At 41.9% G+C, this 26,879-nt stretch overlaps 1 protein-coding gene across 4 annotated transcripts in view; it reads right to left on the minus strand.

Moving 5' to 3' along the window:
- LOC132427286 (proprotein convertase subtilisin/kexin type 5) overlaps positions 1-26,879 on the minus strand; it is a 405,656-nt gene that overhangs the window by 71,757 nt on the left and 307,020 nt on the right. For 2 of the 4 annotated variants that reach the window (XM_060014607.1, XM_060014609.1), the window contains exons 18-20: positions 23,624-23,721; positions 23,063-23,192; positions 22,533-22,648 (exon numbers count right to left, since the gene is read on the minus strand). In XM_060014607.1, coding sequence (XP_059870590.1) covers positions 22,533-22,648; positions 23,063-23,192; positions 23,624-23,721 — 344 coding nt within the window. Of the gene's footprint in view, positions 1-15,061; positions 15,096-16,821; positions 19,460-22,532; positions 22,649-23,062; positions 23,193-23,623; positions 23,722-26,879 lie in introns of those variants that run through there. The other 2 variants (XM_060014610.1, XM_060014608.1) reach the window with 2 other exon arrangements.

The raw sequence follows: 26,879 nt of genomic DNA on the forward strand, positions 1-26,879 counted from the left end.
TATCTAGGCTTGTAATATCCTTAGTTAAAAATGACTGCTTTCCTAGACATGTGGTCCCCAGGCAGAATGCCCGCTGTGCATCCAATTTTTTAATGCAAAATGTCTTTCCAGCACAGAAATGTACTGCCAGTTTATTGAAGTTTATGGAGAGAATACTGGTTGACAAAAGCATATTAGGGAGGGGTGTTACGTTGGCGGTAAAGTGGAGGGATGGAGCAGACTGGGGACCATGCGTCCAGGAGAGCAGGCGTTCTCAACTAAATTCACATCACAATTTTCATCAACCCACTTTTCAGAAAAACCACCCAGGTTAGAAAAAAAATATTGCGTGAGCAATCAGAATTACTGTGGTCGACCTAAGGCACTAATAGTTAATATAGAAAATCTACCTTTTGGACATTCTCATAAAAAGAACCATAAAGAGTAGGGGGTTAAATGGGGTCCAGGGGGTATAAGAATATTTTTAAGAGCAAGTGCTTTAAAAATGCGATTGACAGGGAGTCTAAGGGAGATGATGGCTCACTATATCAGGACGCTCTAAAAGTAAAATTCTGAAAGTATAAATCACAAAGGGTCTCAATGAAAGGCAGGAGGTACTTAAAGAAACCAGCACCTTGGAGGTGATGGATACGTTTATTACCTTGAATGTGGTGACGGTGTCATGGGTGTATGTATATGCCCAAACTCATCAAATTGTATACATTAAATATGTGTAGGTTTTTTGTATGTCAGTTATATGTCAATAAAACTATTTTAAAAAGTTAAAAAAAAAAGAAACCAGTACCACTTCACAGAGAACTCTGCCAAGTTTGATGTTTAAATATGAATAAGGAGGCCAGAGCTTTCAGGATTTCCTGCTTGGAGCCCTGGAGCACTGTAGGGGATGGGATATTGAGGAAGTGCTGCTTAAACTTTTCAGTGGCTCGCTGGAGCACGTGATGCAATCCAGATCACTTAAAGGGCACGTAGGACCATTCACAACTGGACCCCGGTCTGCACTGTTAGCTCATCTCTCCCACTGCGCCCCAGTGTCTCCAACCCAAGACTCCAAGTGGGAGAAACTCCTGGCACTTCCTGGCCCCTTTCTCCAACTCTATCCTTCCACTCCTTTTTCCTGCCCAGAGGACTGACAACAGCTACTATGATATCCCTGTAGAGCATTTCCTCTCCGATTTCTTTTCATAGCCCCTGTTGACACGTCAGGTCACTTTTTCTCTAGCATTTATGTGTTTCTATGACACTATAAAACCCATAAAGGCGGGGTTCCTCATTCTATTACGTCTCCTGTGTCTAGCACGGTACTTGACACACAGTGTTTAGTAAAAGGTGCGTAAATGAATAGCGTTAATGAATTAATGTTAGATAAATGCTGCCTTCTGCTCTTTTGTGTTTAACAACCCAATAAACGTTTCTTTAGTGATTTGAAGTGTGTCTCGCAGCAACATTCTCATGAGGCTATATTATTATTTCTGTTTTACTGATGAAAAAGTGGTGGCTCAAAGAGTTAGCTGATCTCTCCGAGGGTGGTAGGCTGAATGCTGGCTCCCAGAGGCATTCAGGTCCTCATTCCTGGAACCTGTGAATGTTACATTATATGGTAAATGGGACTTTGCGGGTATGATTAAAGACCTTGATTTGGGAGATTCTCTTGATTATCAGAGTGGGCCCAAGTATCCTTATAAGAAGGAGGTAGAGGGAGATTTTACTAATAGAAGAAGGTGACATCATGACCTCAGCAGAGACAGAGATTTAAAGATGCTACTGCTGACTCTGAAGATGGAAGAAGGGGCCACAAGCCAAGGAGTGGAAGGTATACAGTGCTAGACACCGGAAGGCCAGAAAACAGATTCTCCCCTAGAGAGAGGAGGGGAGAGTGGTCCTGCCAACACCTTGATTTTCACCCTGTGGGACCCACTACCTACTTTCTGACCTCAGAACAGTAAGAGAATGAATGTGCATTGTTTTAAGACACCAGGTTGTGGTCATTTGTTACAGCAGCTGCGGGAAACTGATAGACCAAGATTCTAAGGGCAAGTCGTAGTATAAGAGTCAGATGATGTGTCATCCTAACTGTGGAGCTCCCCATTAAGAGCTGTGCGTTTGGGATTAGTCATTTAATCTCTCAGTCTCAGGGCAGCAAGCCACGTGGAATACTGTTCTTGCAGAAGTGTCACGCAAGAGCCTTGTTCTCTCTCTGTGAGGTGGGCTGAGGAGCCCTTGTAGGCAGGACACTTCTGGAGAGAGGCAGCCAGAGACTGAATTCACTGTGCCCTGCCCACCACCCAAATGTTCCACAGCAGCCCTGCCAGGGAGAGTCACTAAAAGCATCCTGCAGCCCTGAGAGAGTCAGGGCAGAGCATGGGACCGGGAAAGGGGTTCCTTCTCTTGCCGAGGGAGGGGGTAGTTTGTTTGCACCCATGTACATCACCATGCATCATCTTGGTTAATCCTCAGCCATGGTGCTCTTTGTTTTGTTTTTTTTTTTCGGTACGCGGGCCTCTCATTGTTGTGGCCTCTCCCGTTGCGGAGCACAGGCTCCGGACGCGCAGGCTCAGCGGCCATGGCTCACGGGCCCAGCCGCTCCGCGGCATGTGGGATCTTCCCGGACTGGGACACGAAGCCGTGTCCCCTGCATCGGCAGGCGGACTCCCAACCACTGCGCCACCAGGGAAGCCCCATGGTGCTCTTCTTACTTGTTTTTTATAGATGAAGAAAGTAGGGATTAGAGGGATTAAGTAATTTATCCAAGGTTACGTGGTAAATGGCCAAGCGGGGTCCCAAGGTGGGACCCGCAGCATCAGCATCACCTGGTTATTGCATTACTAGAAATGTAATTATTACATTATTAGAAATGTTAATTCTCAGCTTCCACCTTGAACGTACTGAATCAGAGACTCTGGGGTGGGGTGGCAGGAACCTGTGTTTGAACAAGCTTTCCAGATTCTGCTCTCTGCTTAAGTTTGAGAACCACTGCTCTATGCTATTCTTCTTAGAGTCTTTTGGAAGGACGGTCACCATCTTGGCCCAGGCTCAGGCTGCTTGCTACTCTGAGTTAGTATTCAGCACAGGCAGTAGGAAGTGGCCAGTGTGCATGGTGCAACGATATTCCAGATTTTGCGTAGTGATTGGTGACTACGGTATAAGGTCTTTCAGTGGTAGATATGGGAGAGAAGAGGAGGAATCCAACACAGAGGCAGAAATCCTGCTTGCTGCCTGCAGAGTATTTGCTATGAAACCCTTAGCTACAGATAAACGTCATCTCTATTCTATTTTAGTTATCTGATAATTAGCCTGAGACAACAAAAGGAGACTGATGTTGTTTCTGTTGACACCATTATCAACATTTTTAAAGCACCTACGTGTATCTGGAATTCTCAGCACTAGATGTGACCCCCGTGTTCTTGGAGCTTACAAGACAGAGAGCCCGAACTACAATGAACAGAAGCCCAGAGAACACATATCACAGGATGGGGCAGGGCCTGAAATCAATTCTGGAGGAGGCCTGACCTCATGCTCTCCCAGTCTCATGAAGGATTTAGTGAGCTTGAATATTCCCAGATGATATATCTATTAGTCAGCTGCCTTTCTAGCATAGATATCAAAGGTAAAGTTGCTCCAGTCAACCCTGAGAAGCCCTCCGTGGTCTTCAGATGTCTGGCCACTTCCTCACACTGTATTCTGTAGGAACAGCATAGGTGGGTCTTCATTCTCGAGGTCTGGATCATGGAGTTTTACTGCCACAGAGCTGGAGGAGAGAATAAGATCTAACCTAGCAGTGGGATAGTAGCGAACTAAGGGGTATATATTTTGGTGGGGATAAGATCTTTCTAGGCAGTATTCCCTAAAGAAATAATAGGTGTCAAGTAGTGAGAATGTGTAAAGTCTATTTTTCAGCTTCTGGTTTTTATATAACCCTTAAGACCTCTGTATTTTGAGATGATACCTTTGCCGAACCAACTTCCGGTTGTTCCTCTTGTGTGGCTCAGCTGCTTCCAAATAGTTTGCGACACGTGGGCAAAGCTTGCATCAAATCAACAGTTATCGAGCCAATGACTTGAAGTTTTGGATCTAACATAATTTAATCCTCACCCTCCCTCCCGCCAAGCAGGAGTCAAACCATTGGAAGCACCAAACCTTACTTGTCCTGCCTCTAAAATTATGCCGTAGTATTTTCATTCATTCATTTAGTCATTAAAACACAAATTACTGAGCAAATACTATATGCCAGTAACTGCGCTAAGTATGGAGGATACAATGGTGAGAAAAAGCAAATGCACTTCCTGCCCTCATAGAGCTTACAGTCTGGAATGGTAGACAGCTATCAGTCAAATAATCACAAAAGCAAATGTGAAATTGTGACTCCAGCAGTGCTGAGGGAGGAGATAATCGGACACAGGGAGTGGGAGTGGGAGACACGTCTGCAAAGGTTCCACACAGGAGGAGGCTTGGCCAGTGTGAGGGCCTGAAAGGAGGCCAGACTGGATGGAGGGGAGACAGGGAGAGAGAGAAGAAATTGGGGTGGGGGAGGCAGAACCTGCAGATCTTAAAAGTTCCCAGATATACCTAAAAAGCAGCAGGTTTCAGCGAGAGAGTATGTGATCAGATCTGCATTTTTAAGATGCCACTTTGGCTTCTTTGTAAAGCAGCAACTGGAGAGGGTCCAGGAGAATGGTTTGCAGATTTCTTTTGGCAAGTGATATTGGTAGCTAACCTCATGTGGTAGTGGTGGCATGGAGGGAAGAGGACCCACTCAAGAGGTAAGTTAACTCGATTTAGTGATAGGTCAGATGTAGGGCAAGAGGCATCAAGGATGAATCCAAAGTTTTCAGCTTAGGAATAATAATAACCAACATATATTGTATCTAATACATACAAGCGCTGTCCTAAGTGCTTTAATCATTTTAAATCATTTAATCCTCACAGCATCCCTAGGAGGGAGAGATGATTATCATCGTTAGTTTACAAGTGGAGAAGCAGAGACGCAGAGAGGTTAAGCATGCTTCCTAAGATCTCACAGCTAGTAAGTGACAGAGCCAGGGCGTGAATCCAGCAATCTCCCTTCATATCCTGTGAACGTAACCGTGACATTGAACGATCTCCTGGAATGGATGGATTGAGACTCATTTAGATAGAGATGGATGGAGACTTAGTTAGTATAATGTACTAGGTTCAACCTAGTCTCTGCTCAAAACTACATAAATGGGTAGGGGTGGTGGAAGATATGCCACCTGGCTAGGAGGACTTTGGAAGGCTGGAATGTGGATAGAAGAGTAACAGACAGGGCCAGCTTTGCTGTTGGAGGAAAACAACTAAACTAGGAGCGGGAAACCTGGCTAATTACAGGGCCTTGAGAGAGCAATCAACCACTTGAATCCTCTGATCCCTCACCTTGAAATGGGGACAGCCACACTGAGTTGCCAAATAATGAACACAGAAGGCACTAGTGCTGTGCCTGACCTAAAGTAGGTTATCAGGAAGCCAATGATAAATTGGAATCTGTACTAAGGGAAGTAGAGGAGGATAAGGCTCACACTTGTCCATCTGCCCAAACTGTGGCTGACCATACAGCTCATTGCAAAGAACAGACATGGAAACTTGTCACAAGGACAGAGCCCTTTGACTCAATGAGTACAGATGGTGTCAAGGCACAGCTTACTGCCGAGCTGGCTGGGTTGTTAAAGTAGCTACAGGCAGAATTTTTTGCCCCATTAACTGCTGAGAGCCAGTGTTGGGAGCCTGTAAACAAATTCCCGATTCACACCCTCAGTCAAATAGCTGGGTCTCTCAGGCTCCCTAATCAGGCTGGGCATCAGAACGCTCTTGCTGCTCACTAGTTGTTTCTTTGACCCAAAGTGCTGCAAACTTGCCTCGGTTCTGCCTGGTTAATAGCCAGCCAAGGACCAGCTTGCCTAATTCCTCAGCGTGCATCCTTCAGCAACATGACGTTTGCAGCAGTGGCTCTCAGTAAATCAAGGGTAGGCTTCTCACACTCTGGAAAGAGGTGCTCGTCCATGGCAGTGCATCTCAAACTTTCCTGTGTTCACAGATCATCTTGAGATATTGCAGAAATACATATTCTGATTGAATGGGTCTGTTCTAATTGTACTAGTTTTCCTTTTTTTCTAATTAAAATTATTCTATTTTTTGAGGTATAATTGACATATAACATATTAGTTTCAGGTATATAGCATAATAATTTGATATTTGTATATATTGCAAAATGGTGGCCACAATAAATCTAGTTAACATCTGTCATGATACATAGTTACAAACATTCTTTTTCTTGTGGTGAGAACTTTTAAGAAGTATTTTCTTAGCAACTTTCAAACGTGCAATACAATATTATTAACTGTAGTCACCACGCTGTACATTACATCGCCATGACGTGTATCTTATGACTGGAAGTTTGTACCTTTTGACCCCATTCACCCATCTCACCCACCCTCCCACCCCCGCCTCTGGCAACCACCAATCTGTTCTCTGTATCTATGAGATACTTTTTTTTTTTTTTTTAAGATTCCACATATAAGTGGGATCATACAGTTTTGTCTTTCTCTGTCTGACTTATTTCACTTAGCATAATGCCCTCAAGGTCCATTTATGTTGTTGCAAATGGCAAGATTTCTTTCTTTTTTATGGCTGAATAATATTCAGTTGCGCGCGTGTGTGTGTGTGTGTGTGTGTGTGTATCACATTTCTTTTATCCATTAGTCCATCAGTGGACACTTAGGTTGTTCCCACATCTTTGCTCTTGTAAATAATACTGCAATGAATATGGGCATGCAGATATCTTTTTGAGATAATGATTTTATTTCCTTCAGTTATATGCCCAGAAGTGGAATTGCTGGATCATATGGTAATTCTATTTTTAATTTTTTGAGAAAACTTCTTTTCATAGTGGCTGCATTCATTTACATTCTCACCAACAGTGCACAAGGGTTCCCTTTACCCACATTCTTGCCAAGACTTGTAATTTCTTGTCTTTCTGGTAATGGCCATTCTAATGGGTGAAGTGATATCTCATTGTGGTTTTGATTTGCATTTCCCTGACGACTAGTGATATTAAGCACCTTTTCATGGACCTGATGGCTATCTGGATGTCTTCTTTGGGAAAATGTCTTTTCAGGTATTCTGCCCATTTTTAATCAGATTGTGTGTTTTTATTGCGTTGTATGAGATCTTTATATATTTTGGATATTAACCCCTTATCAGATATATGATTTGCAGAATGTTGCCTTTTTATTTTACTAATGGTTTTCTTTGCTATGCAGACCTTTTTAGTTTGATGTAATTGCACTTATTTTTCGCATTTGTTGTCTGATTCAAAAAGTTATTGCCAAGACAGATGACAAGGAGCTTACCACTATGTTTTCTTCTAGTAGTTTTATGTCTTATCTTCAAATCCTTTATACATTTTAAGTTAGTATTGTGTTACATAGTGGTCCAGTTTCATTCTTTTGTGCTATCCAGTTTTCCCAAAACCATTTATTGAAAAGACTGTCCTTTACATATTGTATATTCTTGGCTCCTTTGTCAGAATATAAATGACCATACACGCATGGGTTTATTTCTGCATTCTCTATCCTGTTCCATTGATCTATGTGTCTGTTTTTATGCCAATACCACCATACTGTTTTGACTATTATAGTTTTGTAATATAATTTGAAATGAGGAATCAATATGCTGCTAGCTTCGTTGTTCTTTCTGAAGATTACTTTGGCTATTTGGTGTCTTTTGTGGTTCCATACAAATTTTAGGATTGTTTGTTCTATTTCTGTGAAAATTGCCATTGGACTTTTGCTAGGAATTGCACTGAATCTGCAGACTGCTTTGGGTAGTATGACGTTTTTACAATATTAATTCTTCCATGAGCACTGAGTATCTTTCCATTTACTAGTGTCTTCCTCCATTTCTTTTCCATGTCTAATAGTTTTCACTGTGTTCATCCATTCTCCTCTCAAGTTCAGTGAGCATATTTATGACCATTACTTTGGACTCTTTATCAGGCAAATCATTTACCTCCTTTCATTAAGGACTTTTTCTGAGGTTTTATCTTGTTCTTCCATTTGGAACATATTCCTCTGTTTTTTCATTTTTTCTTGACTCTCTGTGTTGGTTTCTATGCATAAAATAAAACAGCCACTTCTCCCAGTCTTGAAGGAGTGACCTTGTGTAGGGTAGGAAGCCTGTCATTCAGTCCTGCCTTAGATCTTGGTTGTTTCTCAAATCTCTGTGATTGTCCAAGCAGCCTATTTTTATTTTTGGTGGGTCCCAGTAGCTGGAGAGTGCCAAGAGCTGTCAGTGTCCCAAAGGGGAGGATCTCAGTCAGCACCTAATTGGAAACCAGACCCTCGGGCAGTAGCTTTTAAAGTATGCAAACACATGGAGTTCTATGGGACTGCAAGGGTAAGCCCCACTGGCCACCAGAGCCAGGTGATGTAGATGTGTCCCCTGTGTGGTAGTCACAAGATCAGGGGCCAGACAAGTTGTACAAGTTCCTTTCTGGGAGATACCAGCCACCTGGAGTGAGGCAGAGGGAGAGTGCCAAGACGGCATCCACTGGCTTCTGTCCCAGGAGCACATTTTCACAGGACCCTACAGTGTGCCAAATCAGAAGTCTGCTCTCAGGCCAAAGCTCCAAGCAAGCACACAGGCTTCTTTGACAGAGAGATTGGGGGTATGTTTCAGTCTTCTCTATGCACAGGTGCCCTGGGGATGGTCGCCAGCCACGGACTGTTTGTTATAGTCCTGTGGGACCCAGGAATGCAAGCCCTCCTGGCCCCTGGACTTCAGCCACAAAAACTGGGGCACTAGCCGTGTGGAAAAGCTCCCCTTGGGGAGGTATGGTTCTCTGTAGCATGGCAAAGGGAGAGTAAAAAGATAGCACCTGCCCTCTAAGATATCTGGAGAAGATTAGAGTGGGCCCTTACATATGTGTTTAATCAGAAGCCTGCCCTTCAGGTCGCAGCTATGAAAATAAGCTAATATGTATTAGTTTTCTATTGCTGCTGTAACAAGTAACCATAACTTTTATGGCTTACCAAAACACCCACTTATTTTCTCACCATTCTGTAGGTCAGTAGTCTGGGCTCAGTGTGGCTCAGCTGCTTCTCTGCTCCTGGTTTTAAAAGGTTGGAATGAATGTGTCTCAGGCTGCATCCTTTCTGGAGGCTCTGGGCATGCATCTGCCCCACATTCAGTCAAATTGATGGCAGCGTTCAGGACTGAGGTCCCTGTTTCCTTGTCACCTGTTGGCTGGGGGTTGTTCTCAGTTTCTAGACACTGCATGCATTTCTTGGCTCGTGGCTTCCTTCTTGCCTCTTCAAAGCCAGCAACTAGAGTCAAATCCTTTTCTCATCTCGAATCTCTCTGATCCCCTCTGCCTCATGCCTTCTCTGTCTCCTTCTACTACGTCCCTCTGACCTACCTTGGGCTCGCATGGATAATTCAGGAATAATCTCCTTATTTTGAAGTCAGTTGATAGTAACCTTTAATTCCATCTGCAGAGTCCCTTCACAGCAATGAATGGATGGGAATCTGGGCGGTACACTTTAGAACTCTGTCACCACACCAACCAACTCCCAGCTGCATGCTTTTAGTGGCAAGGTCCTAGCTTTAGCTTTACTGAGTTTGTGACCAAGGCTTTGTGTGTGTTTTAGGGCTGGTGATGGAATCTCCATGAAATCTCCCGGGATTTCACCTTTTCATTGAGCAGAAGGGCTGGAATGGTTTACAGGGATGATGTAGAAGATGGGGAAACTGAGGTGGACACATAGAGGGCTATACTGAAGTTATACAGAATCAAGATTAAAACTTAGTTATACCAATAACTGGTCCAGGGCAATTTCCTGAGTAAATTGTTACTTACTCAATTATTCATTTATTGACTTATTCATCTACTACTGATCAAAGAGTTATCAAGTACCTACTCTATGAAAGACATTTTGCTAGATTCATGAGATGTAAGACATTTACAGACTTTGTCCCCATGGAACAAACCTTGTACTGAGAATCACATACAACAAACAGATACTCCTACAACGAACTAGACGTTTGTAATATAATTGATATGAAAGTAAAGTAGAGGCAGGGATGAGAGCTTATAATAAGGAGATCTAACCTTGTCTAGAAGGATCAGGAAATGAAGAATGACATTTAAACTGAGACCCAGGTAATAAATGTGCTAGCCAGATATAGATGATTAGGGATGGAATAGCATTAAAGTACGCAGAATGGCATGTGGGAAAGTTCTAGCCTGCAAAGCAGAATAGAGGAATCAGGAAAAGTCAGTGTTGCTAGAAAATATGAAGGAAGGGAGAGAATGGTACGAGCTGAGTTTTCGAGAGGTGGGTGGTCAGATTGACCATGGCCTTCATGACCAGGGAAAGGAATTTCAACTTTTTCCTGGGTGAAATGGGAAGCCATGGGAGGGATTTAAACAGCAGAGTCTCACGTGAGCTTTGACTTTTTAGAAAGAGCACTCTGGCTGTTATGTAGAATAGATTAGAGGAAGTAGATGAGGACATGCTGGAGTGTGGACACAAGGGGTGCATTCAGTGAGGCTAGTTAGGAGGTGTTGCAACAGCCCAGGTGGGAAGTAGCTTGACCCAGGGTGGTGTGGACAAGGATGGTGGCAGTGCAGGTGAAGGACAGAAAATGGATCAAAGACATATTTTGGAGGTAGAACTGCCCTTGACTTGCTGATGGTAGACTTGCTGATGGATCAGATATGGGAATGATCAAGGGAAGATGGTCAAGATGACTCATGGTTCCTGTCATATCTGTGGCTCTTCTAATGATAAAGACAATTAAAAATCACATTCCTATACGTGATTAAAAGCCTTACATTTTCTTGATAGTTTAGCTTTTATTATATTGTAACAGTTATGGGTATGAGTGTCAAGGAAATCCTGTTTAATATCACCTGAGAAGAATTTACGTTTTACTAGATTTGTCAAAGGAGCTCATGGAATTTGTATTATGTTATGATTTGGAGTATTGTAATGTTTCTCTGTGTTCCCCGTATCTCCATCCTATTTCATCCTCATTTCATCTGAGGCTAGAGTATGCAAATGATGGCTTCCAAGACAAAGAAAAATCAGCATGAAAGGGAACATCACATCCTCATTTCTTAATAGCCACTGCCTCATTTCCTTTAGGTCCTTTCTGATTTCTTTGGCCCAGATGGCCCATTGGTTGCTACTAATTCTCATGATGATACTGAAATCCACTCCTAGCTTGGTCACACAAAGCACTATGTGGCCATGCTGAGTAGTCCTGGGTGGATATTGCTCAATTCACAAGAGACAGCGTGGACCCTGGACCTGACGCTGTCAGGTAACGTATACAATCCCGATGCAGGCTCTACGGTCACAGCCTGAAGTTTGTTTTGACATCTTCCTTGGCTCTTATATTTCTCTTGGAGACTCTGATACCAGATCGTATGGATTTAAATTAATCCCAGATCTTCCGTTTAACCACTGGGGTGCCTTAGGCATTTACCTCATCTGCTTTCTCATTTGTGAAAAGAGAATAAGGTCAGGCTATTGGGAATATCGAATGAAATAACTCACATAAAGAATTGAGCACAGTGCTTAGCACATAGGAAAGTACTCCATATACGGGAGTTACTGTTTCTGTTGTTATGAAAGGGAGTTGCTCACTGATTACTTTCTTTCCTTTTACTCATCTCTGGTAATGACAGTTTAGAGGGCAAGGGGTTTTCTCTTAGAAGGAAAAGAAGATTCTGAGCCAGCCCTTGTCCCCAAACAGGCCTTGCAAACAGGCCTTACCACATCTGTTGCTCTGGCCGTGGACATCCCAGGGAAGAGAAGCCATGGGCTGCCTTCTCTCATGTGAGCTAATCTGACAGCTGAGCTCCGCTCAGTACCCTGTCCTTTCATTTAGCTGGCTCGAAGCAGCCATCAGGCCCCTGGGGACTGAAGCAGATTACAGCGTCCTCAGCATTCAGTCTCACTGAATGTCTCCCGAACTTGTTGGCAGGAAGCCACTAGTTGACTCGATGTGGTCCTTGAGCAAGTCAATTAGCCTCTCTGAAAAGAGGGTTGATGACCCCGAGGACAAGGAGGTGGAGGAAGGGCAACAGCCCCTCCTATTAGCCCTTTGCAACTTGACCTCTGGGGTCTTCCCATTCCCTCCCTTCAGTTGCCCATCCTGCCCGCTCCCTGCCTCTCAGTCCACAAGCCCTTTGATGGTTTTGTGCCTTTGTACCGGTTCTCTCTCTCTCGCAAGTCCTACTCCAACATCCTCACCTTCTTTGACTGACAAATTCCTGCTTATCCTTCAAGGCTCATGTCTAATGCCATTTCTCTCTGACGCCTTTTTATTCATTCATTCCACAAATATTTACTAAGCAAGGCACTGTGCTAGACCTGTAAGATACAGCTGTGAACAAGATGGGCAAAACCCCAGCTGTCGCAGAGCTGAGGGAGAGACCGACAATAATCAAGTCAATGAGCGATAGAACGTCATGTCTGTGGTACGTGCTATGAAAAGACCAAAACAGTGGGCAGGTGTGGAGCTGCTTCCCGAGGAAGCTATTTTTGAACTAAGACCTGTAGGATGAGAAAAAGCCAGCCATGTGAAGAGAAGGGGTCTGGATGCACAAATAAGCTAGTTTTGTTTGAAGAACAAAAAGAAAGTTGGTATGACTAGAATATGATGAGCAGGGAAGCATGAGAAGAGATCAGAAAGATCTCAGGTAAGGAGTTCAGATTTTATTCTGAGTGAATGGGGAGAGGTGAAATCAGATTTTGTAGTTGTAGTTTGTTTGTAGTTGTAATAGCTATCTCTGCTATCTGGAGAATAACTCTGCTATCTGTGTGGAGAATGATGGGGGAGGAGAGAAAAAAGAGGAAAGGAGGCGGAGAGAAACGGGGAGCCTGGTTAGGAGCCTCTGGCAGTAGTTTAGGGTGGAGAGGATGGTGGTGTGATCCAGAATTATAGCTATGGAATGGGGAGAAGTAGACCACTTCGAGATATATCCTGGAGGTGTGGTTAATGAGACCTCGCTCATGGATTGGACTTGGGGGCGGAAAAAGAGGAATTCTAGGGCTTCCCTGGTGGCGCAATGGTTGAGACTCCACCTGCCGATCATGGGGACACGGGTTCGTGCCCCGGTCCGGGGAGATCCCACATGCCGCGGAGCGGCTGTGCCCGTGAGCCATGGCCGCTGAGCCTGCGCGTCCGGAGCCTGTGCTCCTCAACGGGAGAGGCCGCAGCAGTGAGAGGCCGCGTACCGCAAAAAAAAAAAAGAGGAATTCTAGGTTTCAGGTTTGAGCAGATGGTGGATGGATGGGTATTTAGGTGGATGTATTTTAATGCCATTTGCTGAGATGGGAGACACTTGGTGATAATGATGTTTAGGGGATTGGTGAGTCTGAAGTCTGTTTTGGACGTGTTAATTCTGAGATGTCTATTAGATATCTGAAGGGAAATGGCAAGTAGCTATTTGGATCTACAGGTGGGAATCTTGAGGGACGAGATCAGAAATATATATAAATATATTCCTCCCCCCCGTGAAGAGTAAATTTCTCCCTCCTTTGCAGGGTTAAATTAGGAACCCAGCAGATCCTAAGTTCTCCTACCTCTGTGGGTCCCACATCATATCAAACATATTAAAATTCAGCTTTATCCCACATTAAGTTCAATTATATGTGATTGCTTAAGTTTTGAGCTGCAGTTGACTAGTTTGACATTTTGCATTTTGTAGATATTTAATTAAAATATCATTTGATTTTGCACATTTGAAAGGCAACTCTATTTTGAATGTTTCACGTTATTTTTGGATGCCCTTGGAAAGCTTATCGTGCAAGGCATGGGACTTTTAGCCCTTTATTGGATAGCTTCATATTATAACCATGCATTTTTGTATCTGTGTTTCCCACTAGACCATTAGCTTGAAGAGGGCATGAAGGACCTCAGAGCTTGGTATATGACAGGGACTCAAAGTTTATTTACGGAAGCAATTCATTTGGGCTCATAAGGAGAAAAAGCCAAGTCCAGGGATACAGTGTGCTTTCTATCCACACTTGGGAAAAGGCTCTTACCCCCTGCCTTGCAACACATACGGACTTGTTTTCTCTATGGTACTCATAAAAAGGAGGCAGTGTTGTGTAGAAGGTTGATGCTGTGGGCTTGAGTTTCAGCCACGCCCTTGACTTGTTGTGAATCTTGCAACAGAAAGTTAGTTTCTATAGGTCGCTGTGATTTTTTGGGGTGCAAAATTAAATAAAGCCATTTTAGTAGAACTCTGCCAGCTTCAAAACACTGTATTCTTAAAATAATGTATTCTTTTATAAAATGAAAAAGGGTCTTACAATTCAGGCCTCAGGGAATGTTTCTGGAAACTTCTAGCAGTGGGGATGCAAAATATCTTTTGTTGCCTGATGCCTGGCCCTGAAAAAGCAACAGTTGCAACAATTGTTGGGGGCAGGGGACCCAAACAGTGGCCCTTTAGAGAAGAAATCTTGCAAGAAAATCTTTCAGTAATAAGACAGTCAAACATCCTTCTAAGTCCCTTGAAGGTAGAAGGTAGGGAGGAACTGCTGGCATTCCCAGGTCCCAGACTTGCCCTCTGAGACTCAGTGATGCTGCACAACTGCAGCCTTCTCGCCCAGGAATTGACTCTGGGCCATATCTTCACCTCTCATGATGAACAGGAGACATGACTGTATGGATTACAGCCCCATCTCTACTGCCAAGCTGCTCCAATGAGCCACAGTGAAATTAAGTCCATCTCGGCTATGCCCTGCTAAATTTGTCAGTGGCTCCTAAGTATTCTGCCGAGAATTTCAGATTTTATAGGTTTGCAACAAAAATAACTTTGGAAATGGTTGTCAACCAGGCAGGAGAAGCAGGTTCATACTTTGTCATTGACACGTACTGAGTTTGGGGCCCAGGGCCCAGCTTGGGCCAGGTGAGGTCGGGCTGCAGCTGGCCTTTGTGCTCCCGCTGCCATTTTGTATCAGCAGATGGAAGGCGGCAGTGTTGAGCTGGCCAGGCCACAGCGGAAGTTGCCTCCAGTTTTCTCCATAATGGTCAAGCTGCTGTCTGTCATTGCCCTTTGTGCGAATCTGAATGATCATATGAAAGCAGTTGGGAATGCATGCCCACTTATATTTTAGCTGCATGGTATTCTTTCTACATGAGGGGGATGGGGTGTTTAATATTTCCATACTCAGATGTGCCTACAGTGTTGATCACTTGATGGAGAAATTTTAATTTAGTAGTTACTACAACAACTACCTGCCCTTGTCTACGAAGCGCTCAGTGTGCAAGTTCCTCAAAAGGAAGAGTAGACTGTTGGGTGGAAAACCATGAGTCTGAGAGATCAGTAGCATGATGATAAGGCCCTAATACTGGGGTGAAAGGTGAGAAAATGCTGATCAATCCACAGATGGATATTGATGATTGGCAAGGTCTTCCATGGGTGTGGGAATTGAAAGGAATGGGCATCTTTTGGAAAGTGTAAACATGTCGATTCTTCTTGACTGGTCCATCAAATGTTGAATCACTGTGCTTTGTAGCAACGGGCTAATTAGATTAAAAAGCATTAAAACAATTGGCTTGCTTCCCTGAACACCTCTTGTGCAGCAAGTTCACCGGTAACGCTCCTCCTGCTTTAGTCCCATCTGCTTAGTTAAGCCTTAGCCATCCTCCAAGAACCAATGCTAGTCCAGACAGCTCTAGGAAACTCGGCCTGACCAATCCAATTCAAAGGAATTTCTGCCTGTCTGAACTTAGAATTCACTACTTAGTATTAATGGTCTTAATACTGAATTTTATTTTTATTATTCTGAGTCTGGTTATGTAATCCCAATCAATTTATTTCAGTCCATATGCCTCAGCTTTCTCATTTACAAACAGAGGATAATACATGTCTCTGCTCTAGAGTTTGTGTGAAACTTAAAAGAGGATATATTTATATCAGTATATATATACTCTATATTCCCATATTGTACAGCACATAGTAAGTGGTCAATAAAATTAGTTTCTCTCCATTTCTGTAGTGGGACTTCATGGCAGCAGGTCTCTCTTATACCTTCTTGTATCCCCAGATCTTTAAACCTAATTGGAGCGCAATATGTGTGTCACTTCTGTTGATTTCTCATTTCTTTTTGCAGAAGACAGGGCATTGAACTTTCAAGGCTAGTGACCATCTCAAGCAGGTTTCACAAAGATCTATAATCCACGGTTGTTTTTTTGCTAACTATACAGTCCTACCCTGTGGCATGTACTGGAGATTGATTTTAGAAAAGTCACCTTCTAGGCATCCAGGGATACAGCCAACTAACAATGAAACACAGGATATTAGCCCATTGAACAAGGTCATCTTCTATAACAGCTTTCACACCTGCCCCTGCTGCCTGACCTCTTTGTGCCCAGCCCCTTGGTCCCCACCCTTCCATACACCCACTGGCGGGTACGCAGTAGTCCATGCCCTGGGGGAAACCAGGGAAAGGACAGGTCCAGGCGGCCCTTTCACTGGACATGGCATCTGTACAATGCAAAAGCAACCGCACCGAACCTCTGTAGATTTTTTTCACAGTCTGCTTACTAAAAATGGGATTTAACATACATTCATGACCAAACCTAAACTGATCCTTTCTTCTATTGCTGTTACTTTCTCCTTTTTTTCAGTTCCCACCTCTGCTCACCCTTTTTCCCAACTTTATTTAGATGGTTCATTCACCTCACCCTTTCCTCCATATTCAGCGTCTATGTGGAAACAGAGAAGTTTCTCATGACCTCACCCTTTCAGAGATGTTTGCACATGGGTACGAACAGATGAAATAAACAGGAACTTAGGTTAATTTAATAGAAAAAATAAAATATGGAATAACATTGATTTTGGCCAGTATCAATTACAACCATTCTACTATATTTTACAAAAAAACAACTGAACATTTTACACATGTACAGTATTTTTCAGTAAAAGTGGATTTGGATTTGACAATGGATCACTAATGAAAAATCAAAAGACAAAAGAAAACAGAAGATAGGACTTTTGTCTCTAGAGGTTAGAGCATTTGTTAAGTCTCCAAACTTTGTACTATCCATGACATATATCTCATTATGAATATATATATTTATACATAATATATAACATTAACTTAAACTTTGAAAGCATTATGTTCTAGTTAATAATATTCTGTAGATAAACGAGGCAGTAACCACTAGTAGTTAAACCAGTATTTCCACAATGTGTGCCTGCATGGTCAGTGAGAAATGGAACACATGTTGGTAGACCCCAATGATTTTGACTGTCAGATTGATAGTTATTTGTCTAAGAACACAGACATCATTTTTATTTTTCCCTTCATAGTAACTTTGTGCCTCATATATTATGGGTGGGTTCAGTTAAATGGATTTCTTTGCAGGCAAATCTGGTTTCACCATCTGCTTGACCTTGCTTTAGGCTCTCACTTGCTTTTGTCCACTTAGAGACTGTGCCTTTAAATGTAAGACTTTACATGCCATACCTGGGACTAACTTGCTTTCTTCGGGTCAGAAGGGCCTGAAGTGTTATGAAGAGGAAAATTACTCAACAAAATCAGTTGATTCCCTAGTTACATATGAATCATTACGTGACTCAGTATCACTACAGTGCTCTTAAGAGGGTCATTAGACTTTATACTCATTATTTACCTTGGGTTCAATGTTAACTTTGATGTCTAGGAATGCATATTTTCAAGGTAGGCTTTTTACTACCTTGCTGCTTGGATGGGGACCTTAGTTAGCATCCACTTCCCAGGATAACCTATATTGATATCATTCCTCTTCTCATCTGTGAGGCCAGTGACATCTTGGAAGTGAGGCTGTCAGAAGCCTAAAGCTTGCAAGATGGCTGGTCATTCTCAAAGCAAATGAGGTCACCAATGGAGCTTTGATATGAAACATGAAGAAACTTGATATCAGTCTATCCTCTCCTAAACAGAGAAACTCAGAGTTATAAAAAGATCTATCAGGTTTCCTCATTTTTGACCACTGATCCAAACAGTCTTCACATAATTCAGTCTGCTAGATTCCAGGATGTGTTTGGGGAGTCATAGAAAACCAGTGAAGATATTTCCAAGAAAACAGATGATCTCAGTGACATTCAGTGGACAGGTGTATCATAGCATGGTTATAGAGGGACAGAGGAGTGGGAAGAGAACAGAACCAGGAGGGTACAATCATGCTGCCCATATTCCATTTCCAGTTTTATTTTCTTAAAATGACAAGATGAAAAAAACTTCTAATAAGCACCATTGAAAAATGTTGCCCGGCCAACTTGGGCACGAGCTTAAATATTATTTAAATAAATTCCATTTCTTAAAAATACAGGACCTTTTAGAAACTTTTGACTCCAGGAAGAAATTTTCTTCATCATATCCAAAATGCTTCCCACTACAACACATGGAATTTCTGATGGCCTTAAAAAAAAAAATGCTATGGGGATAATGGCTGAATAGGACCAAGAGATTGTGCAGGGTTTACAAGTGAACACTCTGGATTTGGGGGGAGCTGGATCAGTCTCAGCTATTTTGTGAATCTTTGCATTCTGTCCATCACCACTTTGACTATGCAGAGCAATCCCATTCGACCAGCTGTATGTGAAATAACCGAATCTACCATGGAAAAGCCAGTAGCAGCAAGTCTATTGGATGAAACCAGTGGAGCAGACTTATCAAGTGGGCATAATGCCAAAACCAGCACATAATGCATGAAGTAAATTATGTGTGGAAAGTATCAATGGTCAACTGTGAAAAACCAAGACAGACGACACTGAACACAACTCTGCGGGATGTTCTTAATGCCCTTAGGTCCGGTTTTCTGCCATTTCCCCCAACAGTGGACTCAAGCATGAGAAATGATGGATGCCTGAGCTTTCTGTTTCATTTTGATCTATGTCTGCTCTTGTGATGTTTTTGAAAGGTATATTTTTAGGCGTCTCAAAGGGGAAACAAGCAAGTAAATGCAAAAGGAAAAGAAATGGACCTTCAAAAACAGGGCAGGAAGTCAAATCATTACTTTAACGTCAAATTTTGGCATCAAATGCTTTGGTCATACAATACTGTCTCTGTGGTTCTGGCTGTTTAGCACTAAACACCCAGTTATAAAAGGTAGGCTTGTTGTAGGTTTATTTTTTTTTTTTCCATTTAAGTTCTGACAAAACAGTTCACCATCTCCCTGCACAAATTTGAGAGAGAGAGAGAAAAAGAGAGCAAGAAAGAGAGAGGTGGCTTGCTTTTTTTTTTTTTTTGCTTGCTTTTTTCTTTTTAATAATAATATGGAGTAATCTATAAGTCTACAGGAACAAAGAAATCTAGGATGGCAGCTCAGCCTTGGAATGTACAGGTTTTGCAGCAAAGTTGTTGAAGAACCTTCCGTTGGCACAGATTGTTCTTTTTCACTAGCATACAGAAGCCTCCTTCCGCCCAGGACTCTTCCGTTGCTTTTCCAGGAAGTCAGCAAGAGAGAGGGGAAGTTGAGGACGAGAGCAGCATGATGGACACACACGGAAGAAGGTTGTGATTGGCCAGAGAGGCAGATTGGGGGGATTGGAAGAGATCATTTGGGAGCAGTCAACAGGAAGAAATTTGGTCCACCCAAAGTGATTTCAGTCAACAGCATTGTTTTCAAGGAGAGATATTCCAGTCCAACGGTAAATGTGATTGGTATCCATTTATGAAAGGAAAAAAAAGATTAGAAAAAGAATAAATTAGAAATCAATAATAATATAGGCAAGGAATTTTTCTTTTCGGAGTTACCTAGAGCAGAGCGTATACAGTCATTTATACTATATTTCACTGAATCCAAGACACTGGATTTCAGATGCACCACTACTTTAAGTACCACCAAGAAAAAAATTCATATTAAATGGTGACACAATAGTCTCTTATCAGAATATTAGTTTTATGCTTATTGAAAGTATTAGTTAAATTTATATAACATGCTGTTTTGTTTCTGGGCTTATGTAATAATTCTTCCTTTGAATATTGAGAAATAGTTTAACTTGTTCAAGCTATTATGAAGTGCAAGTAAATGCAACACAAGTAGGAGTGATCATGTGCCTAACTCAGTTGACTAGACATATCTGTGACTAAGTCACAGGCGATGACAACTATGTCACATCAACCTGTGGATCAAAAGCAGTTGTAAGCTGCCATGAATTATAAGATGCATCTGATTCCAGAGCTGTTAAAATATATTAAAAAAGTATGTCTTAGAATCACTGAAATATGACAGTTGAAAGAAAATAAATAGCACATCCCTGAATGCAACTGCCACGTGATTTGAAAAGCCTTGGTGAGCCATCAATGATCTCATTCCTTTAACCGACCTGAAAATGGACTCATCACAGATCATGGTTCTTCATTTTCCACTTTTGCCTGCCATCCTGACACTCCACTTTTACCAAAGTGCCACTGGCATAAATTATCCCATGCTTACTGTGGTTTAGGGAAAGCCGTTAAGCATCGCAAACCTTGAAATGCCCGGTACCAAGTGCTGTGGGTGAAAATTTCAAACGAGCACTGGCTGGTAACTAAAAGGTGATACTTACATAGTACCTGGGGTGCTATCCCTCAGTCTTCTCACCTCCATGTTGTGTGGTGAGAATTAGCCCTGGCCACGAAAAGTTTGAACACAGAGCCTGAGCAGGTCTGCCCGTCCCGGCCAGATCAATCATACATTAGAAAAGCTATGAAGATGCAGAGTCACCTGTGATCCTCTGTGGATATGAGACCATAAATGATGTTCCTATGCATGCCATCGCATGCTCAGATCTTTCTGATGTTTGAGATTCCTAACGGGAAGTTGTAGAATAACCATATGAGGTCGACAGCATTATCCTTCTCGTTTTTACAGATGAGGGAAGTGAGGCCCAGAAAAGCTCATAACCTGCCCAAGGTCTGGAGGCTAGGTATGAATGACAGCATTCTGACTCCTGAATCCCCATTCTCCCAACCACAGCACTCTTCTGCCTCTTATGAAATTTCCAGAAGAGGAACCATTCAAAAGAAGACAAAGATTAAACCCAGGGAAATGATTTTATCAGGGAAAACTGTTCCAAATGCATAGTTTTTTATTTTCCTATTTTCCTAACAGTCCAAAGATGTTTAGAACAAGGGTGGTTCAAAACATTTTCTTTCTACATCACTGAGATGCACCTCTGCAAAAAATTTAGCCACAAATTTTAGGGCCCTCTCTGCATGAATTATATCGAGAGTCAAAGTTCACAAAAGGCTGGAGTCGGACTAATTTAAATTCATTCATTTTATAGATGGGGAAACTGAGGCTAGAAAAGGGAGAGAACTTGGTATTTCCCAAATCGTCAGGGGGAATGGCGGCACATTAAAAATACCTGAGAAGATTCTAAAGCTATCAGTGCTCAAACTGTACCCCAAGACCAATTTAAATGAATCTTTGGGGAAGGTCTGGGGTCCTGGCATTTTGATTGAGAACCACTGGTGCAATGAAAAGAAAACCAGACCAACATTAACATTAGAACCAATCTGTAGTTGGTTCTGTCATTAGACAGATGCCTATCTATCACAGCTTAATGAAAGATTCAGATACCATTTGATATTTACATATCAAAATTATAAACAATCCAAATAAGAGGAGCGTGGCAATAAACTGTGGCATCTCCACATGATAGAATATTAAGCTGTTATTAAAAATGAAGTTTCTGAAGACTTTGTAAAAACATAGGATAATGTTTATCTAAATGCTTAGTGCAGAAAGCAAGATACAAAACTCCATGTACACGGTATTTTAAAAATCTGATGAAAAGTACATATGCCAAAAGACTGGAGGTAGCCTTTTCTAGTTAGTGTTTGATGTATGATTCCAACTATATGACATTCTGGAAAAGGCAAATCTATGAAGACAGTAAAAAAATTAGTGGTTTCCAGGGGTTGGGCAGGGGGAGGGAAGGAGGGAGGAACAGGCAGAGCACAGAGGATTTTCAGGGCAGTGAAGGTGTTCTGTATGATAGTACAATGGTGGATACTTGTCTTCATACATTTGTCCAAACTCATAGAACACCAAGAGTGGACCCTGACGTAAACTATAGACTTCGGTGATAATGATGTGTCAATGTAGGTATCAACTATAACAAACATATCATTCTGGTGAGGGACACTGATAATGGGAGTGTTTGTGTGTGTGTTTGTGTATGTGCGTAGGGTAGTCAGGGGCTATATGAGAACTCTCTGCACTTTCTGCTCAATTTTGCTGTGAACCCAAAACTCTAAAGTTGTAAAGAACCAAGTTTACTACGTAAAAAAAAAATTGACTCGTGCCATCTTGGTTAGTGGATGCCTTAGTTCTTGCAATTAAAACCACCAAAAAACCAAACCCATTGAGGGTAGAAGTTCCAGATGAATGAACGCCAACAAGATATTGGGCGTGTCCTATCTGGGGCACGCTTGAGAGTTTCATTTTCAAGTGGAAATATATTAGACCTTAACGTAGAAAGATCACATTTTGCTCAGAAGATCAAAACGAGCAGTTGTACTCACCGTCCTTGCAGATGGTTCCCATTTGACACATTCCTAAGTCTAAGAGATACCCACTGGGGCAGCTCGTACAGTTCTTGAACCCCGGACCGTTGCATGTCAAACAGCTGGTGTCACATCTAAGGGGACAATGTACAATTTATCATCCTTTTGCACATCAGGCACAGAAGAAGATGTGTTTGCTACCAACCTCTTAATGTCTTAAACTTAATCTTCTCCCTTTGAAGATGCCACAAAAATCTTTTCTTACAATAACTGCTAGGTTTGACAACATTAAAGAAAGCCTAGCAGGTAGACTATGATTTTAAAGGGGAGAGAGCATGCATTTGAAACAGAAATATTACTTTAGAGGTTTTAAAGTTCTTCTGAGGTGAAAAAAAAAATCAGTTGCGTTAAAGGTTCAGCACAGTGTCCACAGGTAAATGTTTGAACCTTATTTTTCATTAATAATTCTGTTTCATATTATTTATGAAGGCAGTCAAATAAGGAACCCGGTAGCCAAACACTAGGGCTTAAGGGGTGGATCCACTTACTTTTTGCAGGATTTGTATCCATTTTCTGAAGAGTGGTCGAAGTAATGGCTGATACTACAGCTCTGCACGCACCTCCCATCCTCCATGAAGTAGCCCTCTGTGCAGTTAATACACCCACCAGCACCTGCTCCTTAAAAGCAAGACAGATGCCGAAGACAGAAACAAAACCTCAGAAGAGGTTGCATGAGGGGCTGCTTCTTGCATAGTTGGTTAAAATGGCATTAATAGGTTGTAATTTTAATAATTATGATATTTGTGCTTTTCCTTATGTTCTTTGGAAAAAATAATGCTCCAGTTTTACATTGAACCCATTTGCCAAAAACATCAAATCTCTTTGGAAAGCGAAGGAGGTATCACTGGGAAATTTAAGTTTTCAATGAGCATGGGCTACTAATGTCTGACTTCTGAGAATACATGCATGATTATCAGAAGAGACCCATGCTTCTCCAGCATTTATTTTAAAAATATCAAATGGGTTTGCATGAGTGATGGATAAAGACAGGTAAACAAAAGCCAAACCAGAGCCAGAAGGATAAACAAGAGGACTGGGAGAGAAGGTACCAGCACAGGTGGCGCAGAAGCGGTGGCAGGGTTGGCAGTCTTGGCCGTTGAAGTACCGTCCGTCTTCACAGGCAACGGCACACCGGGATCCCTGCAGGCTGAAGACACAGACACAGACTGCTGTGAACAGGCAAAGGAGTCATGACTCCCCAACGCCATATGTAACAAATATAGTTCCCCCCAGAGACCAGTGGCTTTGGCAAAGCTTCGAAGCATGGGAAATAGCCCCTGTAGTCTTTTTTTTTTTCTCCTCCCAATGCCTATAATGCTTCTCTGTGCCTAAAATTATGTCTGTAGCATACACACGTGCTGCAAACTTTGGAGACTATTTCTCTTAATTATTAGACTGGCTGACACATTTCTTAACATTTTACAACATGGAGGTTTTTAAAAGTATTTTATTGACCCAAACAATCACCTTAGCTAACAATATGCCTACCAATTCCCTGATATCCAGACCTCCTAGACCTACTATGCCAGCGGTCCCCAACCTTTTTGGCACCAGGGACCAGTTTCGTGGAAGGCAGTTTTTCCATGAGATGGGGGAGAGGGGGAAGTAATGCGAGCACTGGGGAGCGGCAGATGAAGCTTCGCTCTTTGCCTGCCGTTCAACTCCTGGTAGCGGTCCGCAGCCCGGGGGTTGGGGACCTCTGTACTACACAATAAACTTAAAAGTAGTTTTGTAACTATAAATGTAGTAGGAACACATGGTAGAATGAATTACAACAATAAAAGCGCACAACTATCGTTGCCCAACCCCCAGCTCAAACTCCCAGGAATAGCCTTTTTTTGATTTTAAGTGTTTCTGATTTTAGTTCTTCTATTGGTTCCAATCAAAACAACAGAATTCTAATATACTTTTGCCTTTATTGCTTGATTTATTAATTTTAAACTCTAATGAAAAATTTGGCAAAATTATCTACTTATACTGCTGCTTCTCCAAACATCTCGATTTTCCTTAGTTATACTATTATTTAGTCTTTCTGGGTGTTATCTGTGTCATATTTTCTCTAAATAGCACTCTTAGGTGTTACCTAATGAGTTGCTAGAATGTCACATGAGGAATGCGTATTTTTTTCTTCTAATTTTTATCAGCTATGAGCTTTTTCATAGTCTACAGACTGATTCTTAAAAACAAATGCATAAAATTTACAACATTTAATATACAAATTTTACTCACGGAGTAACTCAATAGAGAGACTGTTACCGTAATCCTATGTCACCCAATAGACAATACTAGAAAATGGGTATCTAAGCAACAGGGTCAAATGCTTTCTATTTTCTTATAAAAAATATATTTCTCTATATTGTTCCAACTCACATCTTACTTGACTGTGTTTTGAATATGGATCATACTACTAAAAAGTAACGTTTATTTTTCCCTATGCTCTTTAAAGAAATTTGGAAAGGACAAAACCCAAAGTAATTGAAAAAAGAATCCCGAACAGTCCTGTTCACATTTTAATCCATTTCCTTCTAGTATTTTATGCATAGATATTTTTGTTTGTTTTTAGCCAGTATTTAAAATTTTACAGGTCTCTTGAGGCAAAATGGCCAACCCTAGAAGCCCCTAAGGAAAACGCAGGGAGCCTCAAGGAGACAGAAAGTATATTTCATTCATAGATCTTCTACTGGCCAGAGAGCTGTCATTTAAAAAGCCAGTAAAAGCAAATCCCTTTCCTTTTTGTAGAGCTGTAAAAAGGGGACAGTGCATCAAATGAATCCTTTTGTGGGAGGACACAGGACTACCAAAAAACTTATCAGACTTTTTAAAAAGCTGCTTGTTTTTCTAATAAAGGACATTACTTCTGAGGTTGGCACTTATTCAGCAGGAGACAGAGGCTGCACTGTGTGAGGAGGGAATGCACTAAGTGGGACGTGCAGCAGAGCAGAGTCTCTGTGAACCATGATGCTTTCTAATGGTTCCAAAATACAGTGGTGGCAAGGCTAACGAACCTGGTACCGCGAACTCCTGGGTTCTTTCTGGGATAAGCCAGCCAGGTTAGACCTGTGCCGTCCCACACGCTGTAGCACCCATGGCTCGGAAACACTTGAAATGTGGCTAGTGTGGCCGAGGAACAGAATTTAACATTTTATTTTATTTTTGTTAATTTCATTCTAAATTTTACAAATTGGCACTTGATTCGGTTATTGGCAAACTTCTGAGTAAGTGTGGAACAACTTGGCGATATAAAAATCTACTTCAACTAAATTTTATAAAATCTAAATACAGATCAAGTATTTCTCATAAAAAATTATTGTCTGAATTGAGATGTGCTTTAGGGGTGAAATACATATCAGATTTCGAAGGCTAGGTACTACAAACAAAAAAGAATATAAAAGATCTCACTAATTATCTTTTATATTGTCTTACATTGATTACATGTTGAAATATTTTGGATATATTTGATTAAATATTTTATTAAAATAAATTTCACCCGTATCTTTTTACTCGTTTTAATGTGGCTACTGACATATTTAAAATAACATATGGTTCTCATACTTCTGTTGGAGAGCACTGGTTAACTTACTCTATCAAATGTTCCCTAAGAAATATAGAGAATAATCTTAATCTTTTATTTCTCATGGACCAATTCAGTATCAGATATTGGAATAAGTGCTTTGTAAATGTTATCACAGTTAATCCTTATCATAATCCAGCAACATCGGGGTTATTATCACCTTTTTTTTTTTTTTTTGTGGCACGCGGGCCTCTCCCAGCTGTGGCCTCTCCCGTTGTGGAGCACAGGCTCCGGACGCGCAGGCTCAGCGGCCATGGCTCACGGGCCCAGCCGCTCCACGGCATGTGGGATCTTCCCGGACCAGGGCACGAACCCGTGTCCCCTGCAATGGCAGGCGGACTCTCAACCACTGCGCCACCAGGGAAGCCCGGTCACCATTTTATAGATGAGAAAACCGGAGCTCAAGAGGGGCAAAGTGACTTGGCCAAAATCACAGAGCTGATAAATGGCGGAGAAAGATTTGAGCTCACATTTATCTTCCTTCTTTTCATTATGCCAATCTGCTCCTTCTACAAAAAGCAGGAGGAGGCCGACCAGACTGCTATTTATCAAAACCGAAGTCCTGAGGTAAAAGGGGCTAAGCAAACTGACACTGAATGCATTTATGGGGAAAGAAAGAAAGCCATGGATAATCAATTAATCGAAATAAAAATGATGTTCCACTATTAATTAATGCAAAGAATTACCTGCCTAAAAACTGCCTGGACCCTGCATATTTCACCTCTGATCAAAGG

Source organism: Delphinus delphis, chromosome 6 (assembly GCF_949987515.2).
Source record: "Delphinus delphis chromosome 6, mDelDel1.2, whole genome shotgun sequence".
Taxonomy (NCBI): domain Eukaryota; kingdom Metazoa; phylum Chordata; class Mammalia; order Artiodactyla; family Delphinidae; genus Delphinus; species Delphinus delphis.